This window comes from Oscarella lobularis, chromosome 12 (assembly GCF_947507565.1).
Source record: "Oscarella lobularis chromosome 12, ooOscLobu1.1, whole genome shotgun sequence".
Lineage (NCBI taxonomy): Eukaryota > Metazoa > Porifera > Homoscleromorpha > Homosclerophorida > Oscarellidae > Oscarella > Oscarella lobularis.
In genome coordinates this window covers 1,424,752-1,436,619 of record NC_089186.1, presented here as the reverse complement: position 1 = coordinate 1,436,619, position 11,868 = coordinate 1,424,752, and the positions used below count along the sequence as shown (strand labels likewise).

General features: G+C 46.4%; 2 protein-coding genes across 4 annotated transcripts; both read left to right on the top strand.

Moving 5' to 3' along the window:
- The first annotated feature begins 25 nt into the window (after positions 1-25).
- Positions 26-6,601, top strand: LOC136194182 (uncharacterized). Its single transcript, XM_065983241.1, has 19 exons — positions 26-161; positions 219-264; positions 322-432; positions 494-621; positions 679-2,058; positions 2,108-2,191; positions 2,244-2,546; positions 2,602-3,060; positions 3,116-4,762; positions 4,822-5,090; positions 5,149-5,285; positions 5,338-5,377; positions 5,432-5,584; positions 5,636-5,697; positions 5,750-5,855; positions 5,907-5,954; positions 6,006-6,098; positions 6,147-6,346; positions 6,395-6,601. Exons 1-19 carry the CDS (start codon positions 116-118, stop codon positions 6,582-6,584), a joined length of 5,502 nt encoding a protein of 1,833 aa, XP_065839313.1. The 5' UTR covers positions 26-115; the 3' UTR covers positions 6,585-6,601.
- An 89-nt stretch (positions 6,602-6,690) lies between these two features.
- Positions 6,691-11,788, top strand: LOC136194190 (usherin-like). Of its 3 annotated transcripts, none has more exons than XR_010671534.1 (15): positions 6,691-6,759; positions 6,804-6,969; positions 7,027-7,081; positions 7,145-7,249; positions 7,317-7,444; positions 7,493-8,875; positions 8,928-9,011; positions 9,066-9,371; positions 9,421-9,669; positions 9,718-9,951; positions 10,006-10,191; positions 10,249-11,127; positions 11,181-11,449; positions 11,555-11,642; positions 11,698-11,737. XR_010671534.1 is itself a non-coding variant. In XM_065983251.1 (15 exons), exons 1-15 carry the CDS (start codon positions 6,703-6,705, stop codon positions 11,741-11,743), a joined length of 4,284 nt encoding a protein of 1,427 aa, XP_065839323.1. In that variant the 5' UTR covers positions 6,691-6,702; the 3' UTR covers positions 11,744-11,788. The 3 variants fall into 3 exon arrangements, 2 of the variants coding, with proteins under 2 accessions (XP_065839323.1, XP_065839324.1); XM_065983251.1 differs by having other exon boundaries at positions 11,506-11,642; positions 11,698-11,788; XM_065983252.1 differs by lacking the exons at positions 11,181-11,449; positions 11,555-11,642; positions 11,698-11,737 and having other exon boundaries at positions 10,249-10,463; positions 10,516-10,706.
- The last annotated feature ends 80 nt before the right edge of the window (positions 11,789-11,868 follow it).

Below are 11,868 nucleotides of genomic sequence, written 5' to 3'. Positions count from 1 at the left end.
GATTGTACGGGAGCTCTGATGCGGACGTCCCCAGACTGCACACGACGTTGGAACGTCTTTGCCCTCGCGTCCTTTTGAGAAAAGCGGGCCTGAAAACGCTGCCAGCGTCGTCACCATGATTCTTCGAATTGCCTTGTTCGCGCTTATTTTCTGTTGCGAAGGTTTGTCGTAGCCTTTGGCAGCTTTCTGTTCCAGAACGTAACACCGTTATACGTTAGGAACCAAGTCGCAATCACCCGCCACAGTCTGTAACGGCGTCGTCGCGTAAGTGGCACTGAAAAATACGGGTGTGGTTATGTATAGATCCACTTTGCCGTTCAGAATCAATTGTCAAAACAAGCTAATAGCGATTAGCTCTGCTACGTTTGAAGAAGTGAACAGTTGTGCAGCTGGGATGCAAACTTCAGTTAATCCTCCTTGCAACTCGTCGACGTAAGCCGAAAGATGTATCTTAGCTAATTGTCATTCATTTTATTCATTCATTCTTTTCCAGCGCTGTTGACGTTGTAAAGACAGCATGCCAGTACAAGAACTATTGCAAGTTAGGGGCTGCTGATGTTACTTTCGGAACGACGTGCTCAGGCGCAATGCTGCTGAGTGTGTCTTACACATGTGTTTCCGGTACGTATTTTTTCTGCAGTCTCTGATGCTCAAAGAGTTGTATAATTGGCATATAAGGTCTGCAGGGTGATCGTTATCTTCATCCGCTGAAAGTGACCAAGTCATCAGTTGAACTTGGGTGGCAAAAGCATTCAAATGAAGACAGCAATACAAAATACCTTATAGAAAGAAGATACGTTTCTTTGAGTCAACCAAGTGCCATTGCAGGACTGTCTTTCGAAGGTCTTGGCTATGTCAAATTTGATACTAATGCTTTTGGTGGCGGAAAAAAATTTACAACGAAACTTTCATTTCGAACTTCAGCTTCAAATGGGCTTCTCTTTGTTGCTTTCAAGAAAGGCTGGTCGTCGTATGCGTACTTGCAGCTGACGAATGGGAAGTTAAAATTCGCTGTGAAAGGCGATAAAGGCTCTGTAGATATTTCTTCAGTAGCCTCGTTGAATGACGGTCAGTTTCATTCAGTAGTGGCAGAAAAAAGGGAAAGCAATACAGATACTCTCAAACTCACTGTTGATGGAATCTTATCGTCTGTAGACGATAATGCCGGCGATCAGATTGACGCTAGCGTGGAAACGGTTTATGTTGGTGGAGTGACCTCGCGTCAGTGGGTCCAATCCGGCGTTTTGTCTCAAAAAGACGGATTCATCGGTTGCATAAATGTGACACAGCTTGACGACAACTCATTGGATTTACTGAAAAACGAGAGCTATGAGAATGTTCGCTGGAGCACCAATGGCTGTCCACCCGCTGTTCAGGCCGGAATGCATTTTCGAGGAGCAGGTTACGCTCAACTGACGCTGTCGTCTTCTTCAAGCGGTCAGCTTCAATTCAGTTTCCGAATGCGAACGAGTTGGCCAAACGGTCTTCTTGTTGCTGCTTACAGCAGCGATAGAAGCGATTTTCTCTTTGTTGAAACACGCGTCGATGGACTAGATTTGAGATACAGAAAAGGTTTCGGGGTATCGGATGGACCCTTCCTTGTTCGCGTTCGACCAAGAACTCTGAGCTTGTGTGACGGCGCCTGGCACACAGTCATCGTCGAAATAGACACACTGTCTATAGTTGTTATTGTTGACGGCATTACAAACAGTACCTCTTCTGAAATAACTGACGTCCAGACGTATTCGTCTGAAATTATGGAAAACTTTTATCTCGGAGGCATGGAACACAAAGGCGTCTCACCAACAATGGACGAAGTAGCGCTTGGATATGGCGTGAACGTGACAAGTTATGGAGGCTGTCTGGCAGATTTCAAAGTAAATGGACAGCTGGTTGACTTCGCAAAAAAAAGATTCGACAGCTTGAACGTCAGCTTTGCCGGATGTCCGGACTTCGCGTGGGGTGGTCCAACGTGCATAGATCAAGTTCTTCACGTTGGCTCCAAAGGAAATGGGAAAGAAACTCTAAAGGACAATAATGAAGTCAAATCCTTTACAGGTTTGTCACATATTTCTAGGTCAGTAATATACATTATTACGTATATCAGAGTATTTGTATCGAATTGCCGTCAAAAACGGATCAGGCTCTCTTGTTCGTGGTCCATGGATTGTCGTGCGCACAGGAGAAGATAGTACTATACTTTTCCCCAGATGACAACACACGATAGACGTTTTTCTTCCTAGAATCTTCCTCAGGGCCGTTGCCTCAGTTGGAGTACGACGGTACTTTGGGGAAAGGAACATTTCGATGGACCGGGCCACCGGCAATTGTCAAGAACGTCACGTCATACGAAATAGAATTCGCTGAAGTTTACCCGGGAACGACTGTTCAGCCATCGGCTTTGACCTTTAAAGATATCAAAAGTGTTTCTCTTCCTCATGTTTCTGACATTGCGGCGTTGACAATGTATACGTTTAAAATTACTGCTTCACTGACCAAGGGCTCCATCACGTCGGATTACGCTACTGTGACGACGAATGGAAGAGGTATTCTGAGAAAGTTGTCAAAGCGATACTGCTATATTGTACATCTATTGCGTAGAATGCCGTCGGACTCTCTATCGCGGCGCGTCCTATCGCGGTTCGGCTGCCGTTAGCGCCGACGGCAAATCGTGCCTTAATTGGTCAGAGCTGAACACGTACTCGAATCTTCTCGCTCTCTATCCGGAAGCGGGTTTGGGCAATCATTCATATTGCCGCAACCCTATATCAGAAAATCGAACGATGCCGTGGTGCTACACGGAAGAAAACAGCGGGTGTCTTAATTGGACGTACTGTGATATAGACAAGTGCACTGGTAACTTCGCAGATAGTCTTCCCTCGGTAACATTTGTATGCGGAGGAGATTCTGGCATGGGAGACACCGAATGCATTTTCCCCTTCATCTATAATGAAAAGCGGTTTTTTGAGTGCACTACTTTTGAAAGGAGTGTTCCATGGTGTTCAACGAAAAACGACAATAGTGGAAAAATGACTAAGTGGTCATATTGTCTTTGTCCCAGTGAGAATCATTTGTTCTGTTAAAAAGGCAATATTGTATTGTGTTTTTCATTTAGAGCCCTCACTTTCTATTTCTCAACCTACCTTTTCTCCTCCTGCCAATGGAAGAATCGACGGCACCTGTCCTTTACTTTCAACGACTTCGCCTAGTACAGTAGCAACAACTGTCTCTACCACGACCAAAATTACCTCTTCTGCAACTACAGCTATTCCTACTACAGCATCGCCTTTAACCACTTCAGCGGCCACTGTCTCAACTACGGTCGAACTGGCGACTTCAGAGGCGGCTGCTTCTACGGCCTCAACGGCGACTACAAAGACCGCTGCTTTTACGACCTCGCCGACTTCTTCAGAGGCAGCTTCTACTGCTTTACCAACGACTTCAGAGGCTGCTGCTACTCTCTTACCCAACTCTTCAGTGGCCGCTGCTTCCACTGCCTCACCGACCGCCACTTCTACTGCTTCACCGACCTCTTCAGAAACTGCTGACTTTAATTCTACTGCCTTACCGGCCACTTCAGAGGCTTCTGCTTCTACCGCTTCGCCTACGACTTCAGAGACGTCTGCTTCTTCTGCGACCTCAACGACGACTATAAATGCCGCTGCTTCTACTGCTTCACCGACCTCTTTAGGGGCCTCTGTTTCTACTGTCTCGCCGACCACTTCAGAGACTGTTGCTTCTACTGCCTCAAAGACCGCTGCTCCTACGAAATTACCGACCACTTCAGAGACTGCTGCGGCCTCAACGACGCCTACCAGCACCCATGCTTCAACGACGTTACCGACCACTTCAGAACGTGCTTCTACTGCTTCTACGGCCGCCACGACGACTGCAAAGGCTACTGCTTCTACTGCCTCACCGACCTCTTCAGAGGCTGCTGTTTCTACTGCCTCAAAGACCGTTGCTTCTACGGACTTACCGACCACTTCAGAGGCTTCTGCGGCCTCAACGACGACTACAAAGTCCGCTGCTTTTACGGCCTCACCAACCACTTCCAACACCCCTGCTTCAACGACGTTACCGACCACTTCAGAAGGTGCTTTTACCGCCTCTACGACGACTACAAGCACTTCTGCTTCTACGGCCGCCACGACGACTACAAAGGCTACTGCTTCTACTGCCTCACCGACCACTTCAGAGGCTGCTGTTTCTACTGCCTCAAAGACCACTGCTTCTACGGACTTACCGACCACTTCAGAGGCTGCTTCGGCCTCAACGACGACTACAAAGTCCGCTGCTTTTACGGGCTCACCAACCACTTCACCGACCACTTCGAAGACTCCTGCTTCAACAACGTTGCCAACTACTTCAGAAGATGCTTCTACCGCCTCCACGACGACTACAAAGGCTACTGCTTCTACTGCCCCCACAACAACTACAAAGGCTACTGCAAAGGCTACTGCAAAAGCTACTGCTTCTACGGCCTCACCGACCTCTTCAGGGTCTACTGCTTCTACGGAATCAACGACGACTTCAGAGGCTGCTGTTTCCACAACCTCCTTTCCACCTTCTCATCTTCTCTCCGAATCTTCTGAATCAAGCGGCGTCCTGACGTTGGCAGCGAACTCTCGGTCTAATACGACTATTGGAATAGGAGTGGGTGTGGGAATACTCTTTATTGCCATTTTTGTCGTGCTTGCCGTGTTGGCGTGTCGAAGAGTTAAACGCAAATCAGCGGATTCGTACGATTTGCAAGAGCAAGGTACGTTGCAGCAATAGCTGTTGCCGTTTTTCTGTGTATAAGCGAGGCATCTTGTTTAGCCATGGAAATGAATCTTCGCAGCTCAAGAATACACTCACCAAGTTACGCCGTTGTTTCGCTGTTTAGTGAACAAGAAGAATCGCCGTTCGATGAATATCAAGATTCTTCCGTGTTTCAAAACTTGTCTAAGCCGACTTCTGAGTACTGCCAACCGGTTCAGGTTGTCACTGAACCAAAAACGGCTCGCGTATGCCAAAGCCCCGACTCTCAGGACGATAGTCACTACGAAGTACCTGTTACCTTAGCTCAGGCTCAAGCCCGGGAAAAAGCAAGGCTGTCAACTGTCAAGATTTTCTTTTGTTTTATAGTATGCTCTGCTCTCTTAGGTTTTAAACGAATCTAAAGGAGATATTTACTGGGAGCCGGCAACTTCGGAAGAGAAGCTGTATGACCAGTTGACTGCTGCAAAGTTTCGCGTTTTGGAAAGGTCTTCAGTTGAGCTCAAAGAAGTACTTGGAACTGGGTAATGAATCAGTATTAGAAAGCAACGCGTTATTCCCTACTCTTTTTCTTAGTGAATTTGGAACGGTTGAGAGAGGCATCTGGACAGATAAGGTTTAGTCACTATTAAAAAATTGATTTTTGTGCCTATTTAGTTCTTTTCTAAAGGATTCTAAACGTCCTGTTGTGGTTGCCGTGAAAACTTTGAAATCGGAGTCAAAAGAGAACAAGGTAAAGTTTCTTCAAGAGGCTGCAATTATGGGCCAGTTTAACCACCGAAATGTCGTGGTGATGCACGGTGTCGTTCTCACTGGAAGACCGGTAATGTCTGCCCGAGAGTTCTGTTCTTAGGCTGTATGTTCAAACGTGTAGTTGATGGTTGTTCTGGAGATTTTGCCAAAGGGTGATTTGAAGCAATATTTGCAGTCAATCGCGTAAGCACCTGCTCATTTTTGAATGGATAAACATAGCGTTTCTTTGTCATAGAAACGAGGACACGCTGCCTTTGGATTTGCCCGCTCGATTATTGCAAATGTCTCGCGACATAGCAGCCGGAATGGAATACTTGGCAAAGCGATGTTTTGTTCACAGGGTGAGACATCTGAAACATTTGTTTTGTCTAATTTGGAATTTGGCGTCTAAGGATCTGGCAGCTCGCAACATTCTACTTGGCGAAAAACTAGTTTGCAAGGTTGGCTGAATATTTTTTATTTAGGCTATAGTTTTTTATTTCATTGGGTAGATTGCGGATTTTGGTCTATCGAGAGACCTCGCTGACGACAATTACTATGTCACGAAAGGAGGACAAATTCCCTTCAGGTGGACCGCTCCTGAAGTAAACGAATCTTCATGTTTCCCGCTTAGTAAAAACGCGTTTTTGTAGGCAATCAATTTCAGAAAGTATTCCACATCGAGTGACGTCTGGAGTTACGGCATTGTCCTCTATGAAATTTGGACAGTCGGAAAGCGTCCTTACGGCCACACGAAGAATCGCGCCGTTCTTGACCGACTGGAAACCGGCTATCGCCTTCCCCCGCCTCCAGGCTGTTCTTATACTATCTATCAACTAATGATTGAGTGCTGGTAAGAACAGAGGACACTCTATGATTTGATTTGATTTGACCTCTACAGGAATCCTGATCACCACAAACGACCTACTTTCAACGCAATAGCTACTCGTCTCTCTCAGCCAGACGACATGCTCTTGGCTAATGATGCTAATACCGAATCAATACCGGGAAGTGTGGGTGATTGCGTGGAATCGTCTCAGTCAGCGTACAAGGTTCTTCAGAAAGCGTACAAGGCGTTGAACGCCTATTAATTATTATCCTACTCTGTTTGTATGCGTGCTTTCGCTTTTTTGTCTCGCTTATAAATTCTTTTTATAGATCGTTCTCTCACGTGCATTCCTCTGTCCAACGAGAGCTCATCGGAGAAGAATGACGGCTTCGAGTGGCGTGAATGAATCTTGGCCATCAATCGACGGCTCTTCTGATGTAAGAGCTCTAAGAGAGTACATGGTTTGTAGCGACTTCTCCAGCGCATACGGGACTTGAGGAGGCACCATCCCGGACCAGTTCCAGCGGCCACACAGACCGGCCACACACGGCGTCGCTGCCGTCGCTTTCTTTTTAGAAGAAACGCCGCCAGCGGCTGCACCATGATCATTCAAATTGCCTTGATTGCACTTCTTTGGTGCTGCAAAGGTTTGGTGTCTATCGATAGTCTAGGAGTTGTTTTCAGCAGTTCGCCTTCGACGTTAGAAATACAGTCGTCGACTCTTACCGTCTGTAACGGTGCCTTGTTCCCGTTTGAAGAGTATGTGCAGTTTTAGGGAGTGGTTGTATCTTCTAGCTTACGTCTACACGCCCTCTCTTGTAGCATCAAGTGTGGGAGCGACATAATTGCGATCACTTCCGCCACGTTTGAGAAAGTACGCAGCTGTTATAAGACGACTGCAGTGTCTCCCCCTTGCAACTCGTCGAGGTATAAGACCAAGATTAGCTATAAATTTAGAGGACCTACTTAGTAAGAAAATTTTTTTCTCTTTTAGCGCTAGTGATATTGTTAAAACAGCATGTCAGTCTAAGAGCTACTGCCGGCTCAGGGCTTCTGAAGTGGCGTTCGGAACAATGTGCTCCGGCACGATGTTTCTAAGCGTATCGTACACTTGTGATTCAGGTACATTCTCCTGAAATGTCTGCTGCTCAAATAGTTACGTGATTTTAGGTCTAAATGGTGACCGTTACCTTCGTCCGCTGAAGGTGACGAAGTCATCAGTTCAACTCGAGTGGCAGAAGCACTCACAGGAAAACAGCAATACGAAATATGTTATAGAGAGAAGATACGTTGCCGCAAGTCAGCCAAGTGCTGTTGCCGGATTATCTTTTGACGGCTTTGGCTACGTCAATTTCTCCAACGATCCTTTTGATGGCGGAAAGAAATTTAAAACGAAACTATCATTTCGAACGTCAGCTCCAAATGGGCTTCTCTTTTCCGCTTTTAAGAGCGACTGGTCGTCGTATACGTACCTACAGCTGACTAATGGAAAGTTGAAATTCGCGGTTAAAGGCGCTAAAGGCTCTGTAGATATTTCTGCAGTAGCATTGTTGAGTGACGGCCAGTTTCACGCCGTTGAAGCAGAAAAAAAGGAGAGCGACGAAGATACTCTTGAGCTCACGGTTGACGGAATTGTAGCGTCTGCAGACGATAACGACGGCAGTGACATTGACGTCAATGTCGATAGCGTTTATCTTGGTGGAATGTCTTCGACTCAGTACGTCAAAGCCGGCGTCTTTTCTCAAAAAGATCAATTCGTTGGATGCATAAATGTAGAACAGCTTCAAGAAGACAAAAAAATTGATTTATTGAAGAAGCAGGGCCATGAGAATGTTCGCTGGAGTGCCGATGGCTGTCCACCTGCCATTCAGAACGGGATGCATTTTCGAGGGACTGGTTACGCAAAGCTGACGCTATCGTCTTCGTCTAACAGTCAGCTTCAATTCGGTTTTCGAATGCGAACCAGTTGGCCTAACGGTCTCCTTCTCGCCGCTTACAGCAACGATAATTTGAATTTTTTCTTCGTCGAGACACGCTTCGATGGATTCGATTTGAGGTACAAGAAAGGCGGGTATTCGTGGGATGGACCCTTCCTCTTTCGCGTTCGGCCGAAAACGACGAGTTTGTGTGACGGCGCCTGGCACACAGTCACCGTAGCAATAGATACGAGGTCTTTAGTCGTTACTGTCGACGGCGTTGCATACAGCACCTCTTCTGAGATAACCGACATCAAGACGTATTCATCTGAAATTATGGAAAACTTTTATCTTGGAGGAATGGAAAGTATTGGAAGGTCACCAACCATGGTCGAGTTAGCGCTTGGGTATGGCGTGAATGTGACGAGTTATGGAGGCTGTCTGGCTGATTTCAGAGTAAATGGACAGCTTGTTGACTTTGTAGAGAAAAGAAGCTCCAGCTTGAACGTCAGCTTTGCCGGATGTCCAGACTTCACGTGGGATGGTCCAACGTGCGTGGATCAAGTGCTTCACGTTGGTTCAAAAGGAAAAGGCGGCGAATCTCTGACGGACAATAATGGAGTCCAAGCTTTTACCGGTTTGTTACGTTGCTAGGCGAATAATGTTATTCTATTCAAATTTCATTTCAGAGTATTTGTATCGAGTCACAGTGGAAAGCGAATCGGGCGCCATTGTGCCTAGTAAATGGATAGTAGTGCGCACAGGAGAAGATGGTATTGAGTTTTGAATTTTTTTAACTTTATTACCGTAACTCTCTTGTTTTCTAGAGTCTTCTAGTGGACCGACGCCTGTGTTAGAATACGACAGTAGAACGGGTGAAGGAACGTTTCGCTGGACGGGACCACCGGCAATCGTCAAGGATTACACGTCTTACGAGATAAAATACGCCGAAGTTTACCCAGCATCGACCGTTCAGTCATCTGACCTCACATTTGACGATGATATACAAGATGCATCTCTTCCTCACACGTCATTTCTTTCGCCGTCGACTACTTATGTTTTTTCAATTACCGCCTCACTTAGGAAAGGTTCGGTTACGTCGAGTTACGCACGTATAACTACGACTGGAAGAGGTATTTATGAGGACTTGTTTGAAATGCCTATTTACGGTTTTCTATATAGAGTGCCGTCGGTCTTTGTATCGCGGTACTTACTATCGCGGGACGACTTCCGTTAGCGAGGACGGCCGTTCGTGTCTCAACTGGTCGGAGCTGAGCACCTACTCGAATTTGGTAGCTCTCTATCCGGAATCCGGTTTGGGCAATCATTCGTATTGTCGCAATCCTTTGAATCGAACGATGCCGTGGTGCTACACGAACGACACGGGCGGATGTCTGAACTGGACGTATTGCGATATAGACGAATGCGAGGGTATCTAATGCCGTTTGCATCATGCTTATTTATTATTTGTTTTTTTAGACACGATGTGTTACAGTTCTCTGGACAATGGGAACGGATACAGAGGCTCTAGTACGAACGCCAGCTGCGTGTCGTGGAGTCACAATTCTGCGTTATCCGTGCCTGAAAATGCCGCAGCAGGTTTAGGCGATCACAGCTACTGTCGGAATCCTTATCCGCAAACGAGGTCAAAGCCGTGGTGTTATGAATCAGGTGGTGGTATACGCGATTGCGCCATTGACAAGTGCACTAAGGGTACTCCGCAGATTTTCATATTTACGATTCATCAATGTGGTTCTTGCTTTGCAGATGTCCCCACTGTGAAATACGTATGCGGTGGAGACTCGGATGGTAAAGACGAATGCGTCTTTCCGTTCATCTACAAAGGAAAGCGGTTTTATGAGTGCACCTCTTTCAATCGTGACGCTCCATGGTGTTCAATAAGTAACAACAGAAGTTTGATAATGAAGGAGTGGGCGTATTGTCTTTGTCCTAGTGAGAAGCTTTTACAAAGAAAAAAATTCTTTATTTTTTATTTCTTTATTTATTTAGAGCCGTCGATTTCTCTATCTTTACCCACGTACTCTCCTCCTGTCAGTGGGCGAATTGACGGCACCTGCCTTGCACTCTCTACCACGGCAGCGCCAACGACCGTGGCTCCTAGTACGGTCACCCCAACGACGGTCTCATCGGACTTACCTACGACTTCGACTGCGTCTGCTGCAACTACATTCTCTCCTACAACTTCTTCGGACTCACCTTCCACGGTCTCAAGTTCTACGTTCGCAACTACAATAACTTCTGATACTGCAACTTCAGACTCGACTGATTCTTCAAAAGCCACTACTACATCTGCGTTTCTACAGACCTCGGCCTCAGTAACAAATTCTCCTTCTGAGACAACGTTTTCTTCCATGGCAACTTCGAATACTGCAACTGCGGTCTCGACTACTAATTCAAAGGGCGCTCCGGCAACTGCGACTTTGATGACTACTTCTTTCACTGCGTCTTCAGGGGCTGTCTCTCGTACATCGTCAAGCAATCCAACCGCGCCGGTCTCACCAACGATTTCCGCTGCTGCAACTCCAACACCTTCTCATACTACTGCAAAAGACGATTCTACTTCTGCGACTGCCGAAAATCCTTCTACTTCGCGATCAGGTGATTCTGAAGTGCCAACAGGAGCGACTGCTTCTCAGACGCATCTGTCAGGAGCATCGAGTGACTGGCCGTCTACCACAGCACCGACGTCTTCGCATTCGACTATGAATTCCGCAGCAGACGATAGTGGCATCTCAAACAAGTCTAGTGGCATGAACATCGGGATAGGGGTAGGGGTAGGAGTCCTCCTTATCGCCGTATTTGTCGGTGTTGCTGTGATTTCGTGTCGAAAACGCACCGCATCGAAGGCGTACCCCGTGAAAGAGGAAGGTAAGTTACAGCAATGCTTTGTATGCCGTTGTCTTCAACATCTTGTTGTTTAGCTATGGAAATGGATCTGCGCAGCTCACGAATACACTCGCCAAGTTACGCTGTTGTTTCGCCGTATAGTGAAAAAGAAGACTCGCCGTCAGATGAATACCAGGATTCTTCCGTGTTTCAAAACTTGTCCAAGCCAGGTCTCGAATACTGCGAACCGGTTCGGGCTATCACTGAACCGCAAGCGGTTCGCGTCTGTCAAAGCCTAGACTCTCAGGACGATAGTCACTACGAAGTACCAGTCACCTTAGCTCAAGCTCAAGCCAACCAAAAGGCAAGGCTCTCGTGATCTGCGTTTTTCTTTTGGTACTATGCTCTGCATTATATTAGGTACTCACGGAATCTAAAGATGATATTTACTGGGAGCCAGCAACTTCAGAAGAAAAGTTGTATGACCAGTTGACTGCTGCAAAATTTCGCGTTTTGGAAAGATCTTCAGTTGAGCTCAAAGAAGTATTAGGAACTGGGTAATGAATCTTTTAATTAGCAAACGGCTCCTTTATTATCTAATTATATTCTTAGTCAATTTGGAACGGTTGAGAGAGGCATCTGGACAGATAAGGTTTAGTCACGATAACGAAGTTCATCTTGTGCCTTCTTAGTTCTTTCCTAAAGGATTCTAAAAGTCCTGTTGTGGTGGCCGTGAAAACTTTGAAATCGGAGTCCAAAAAGAACAAGGTAAAGTTTCTTCAA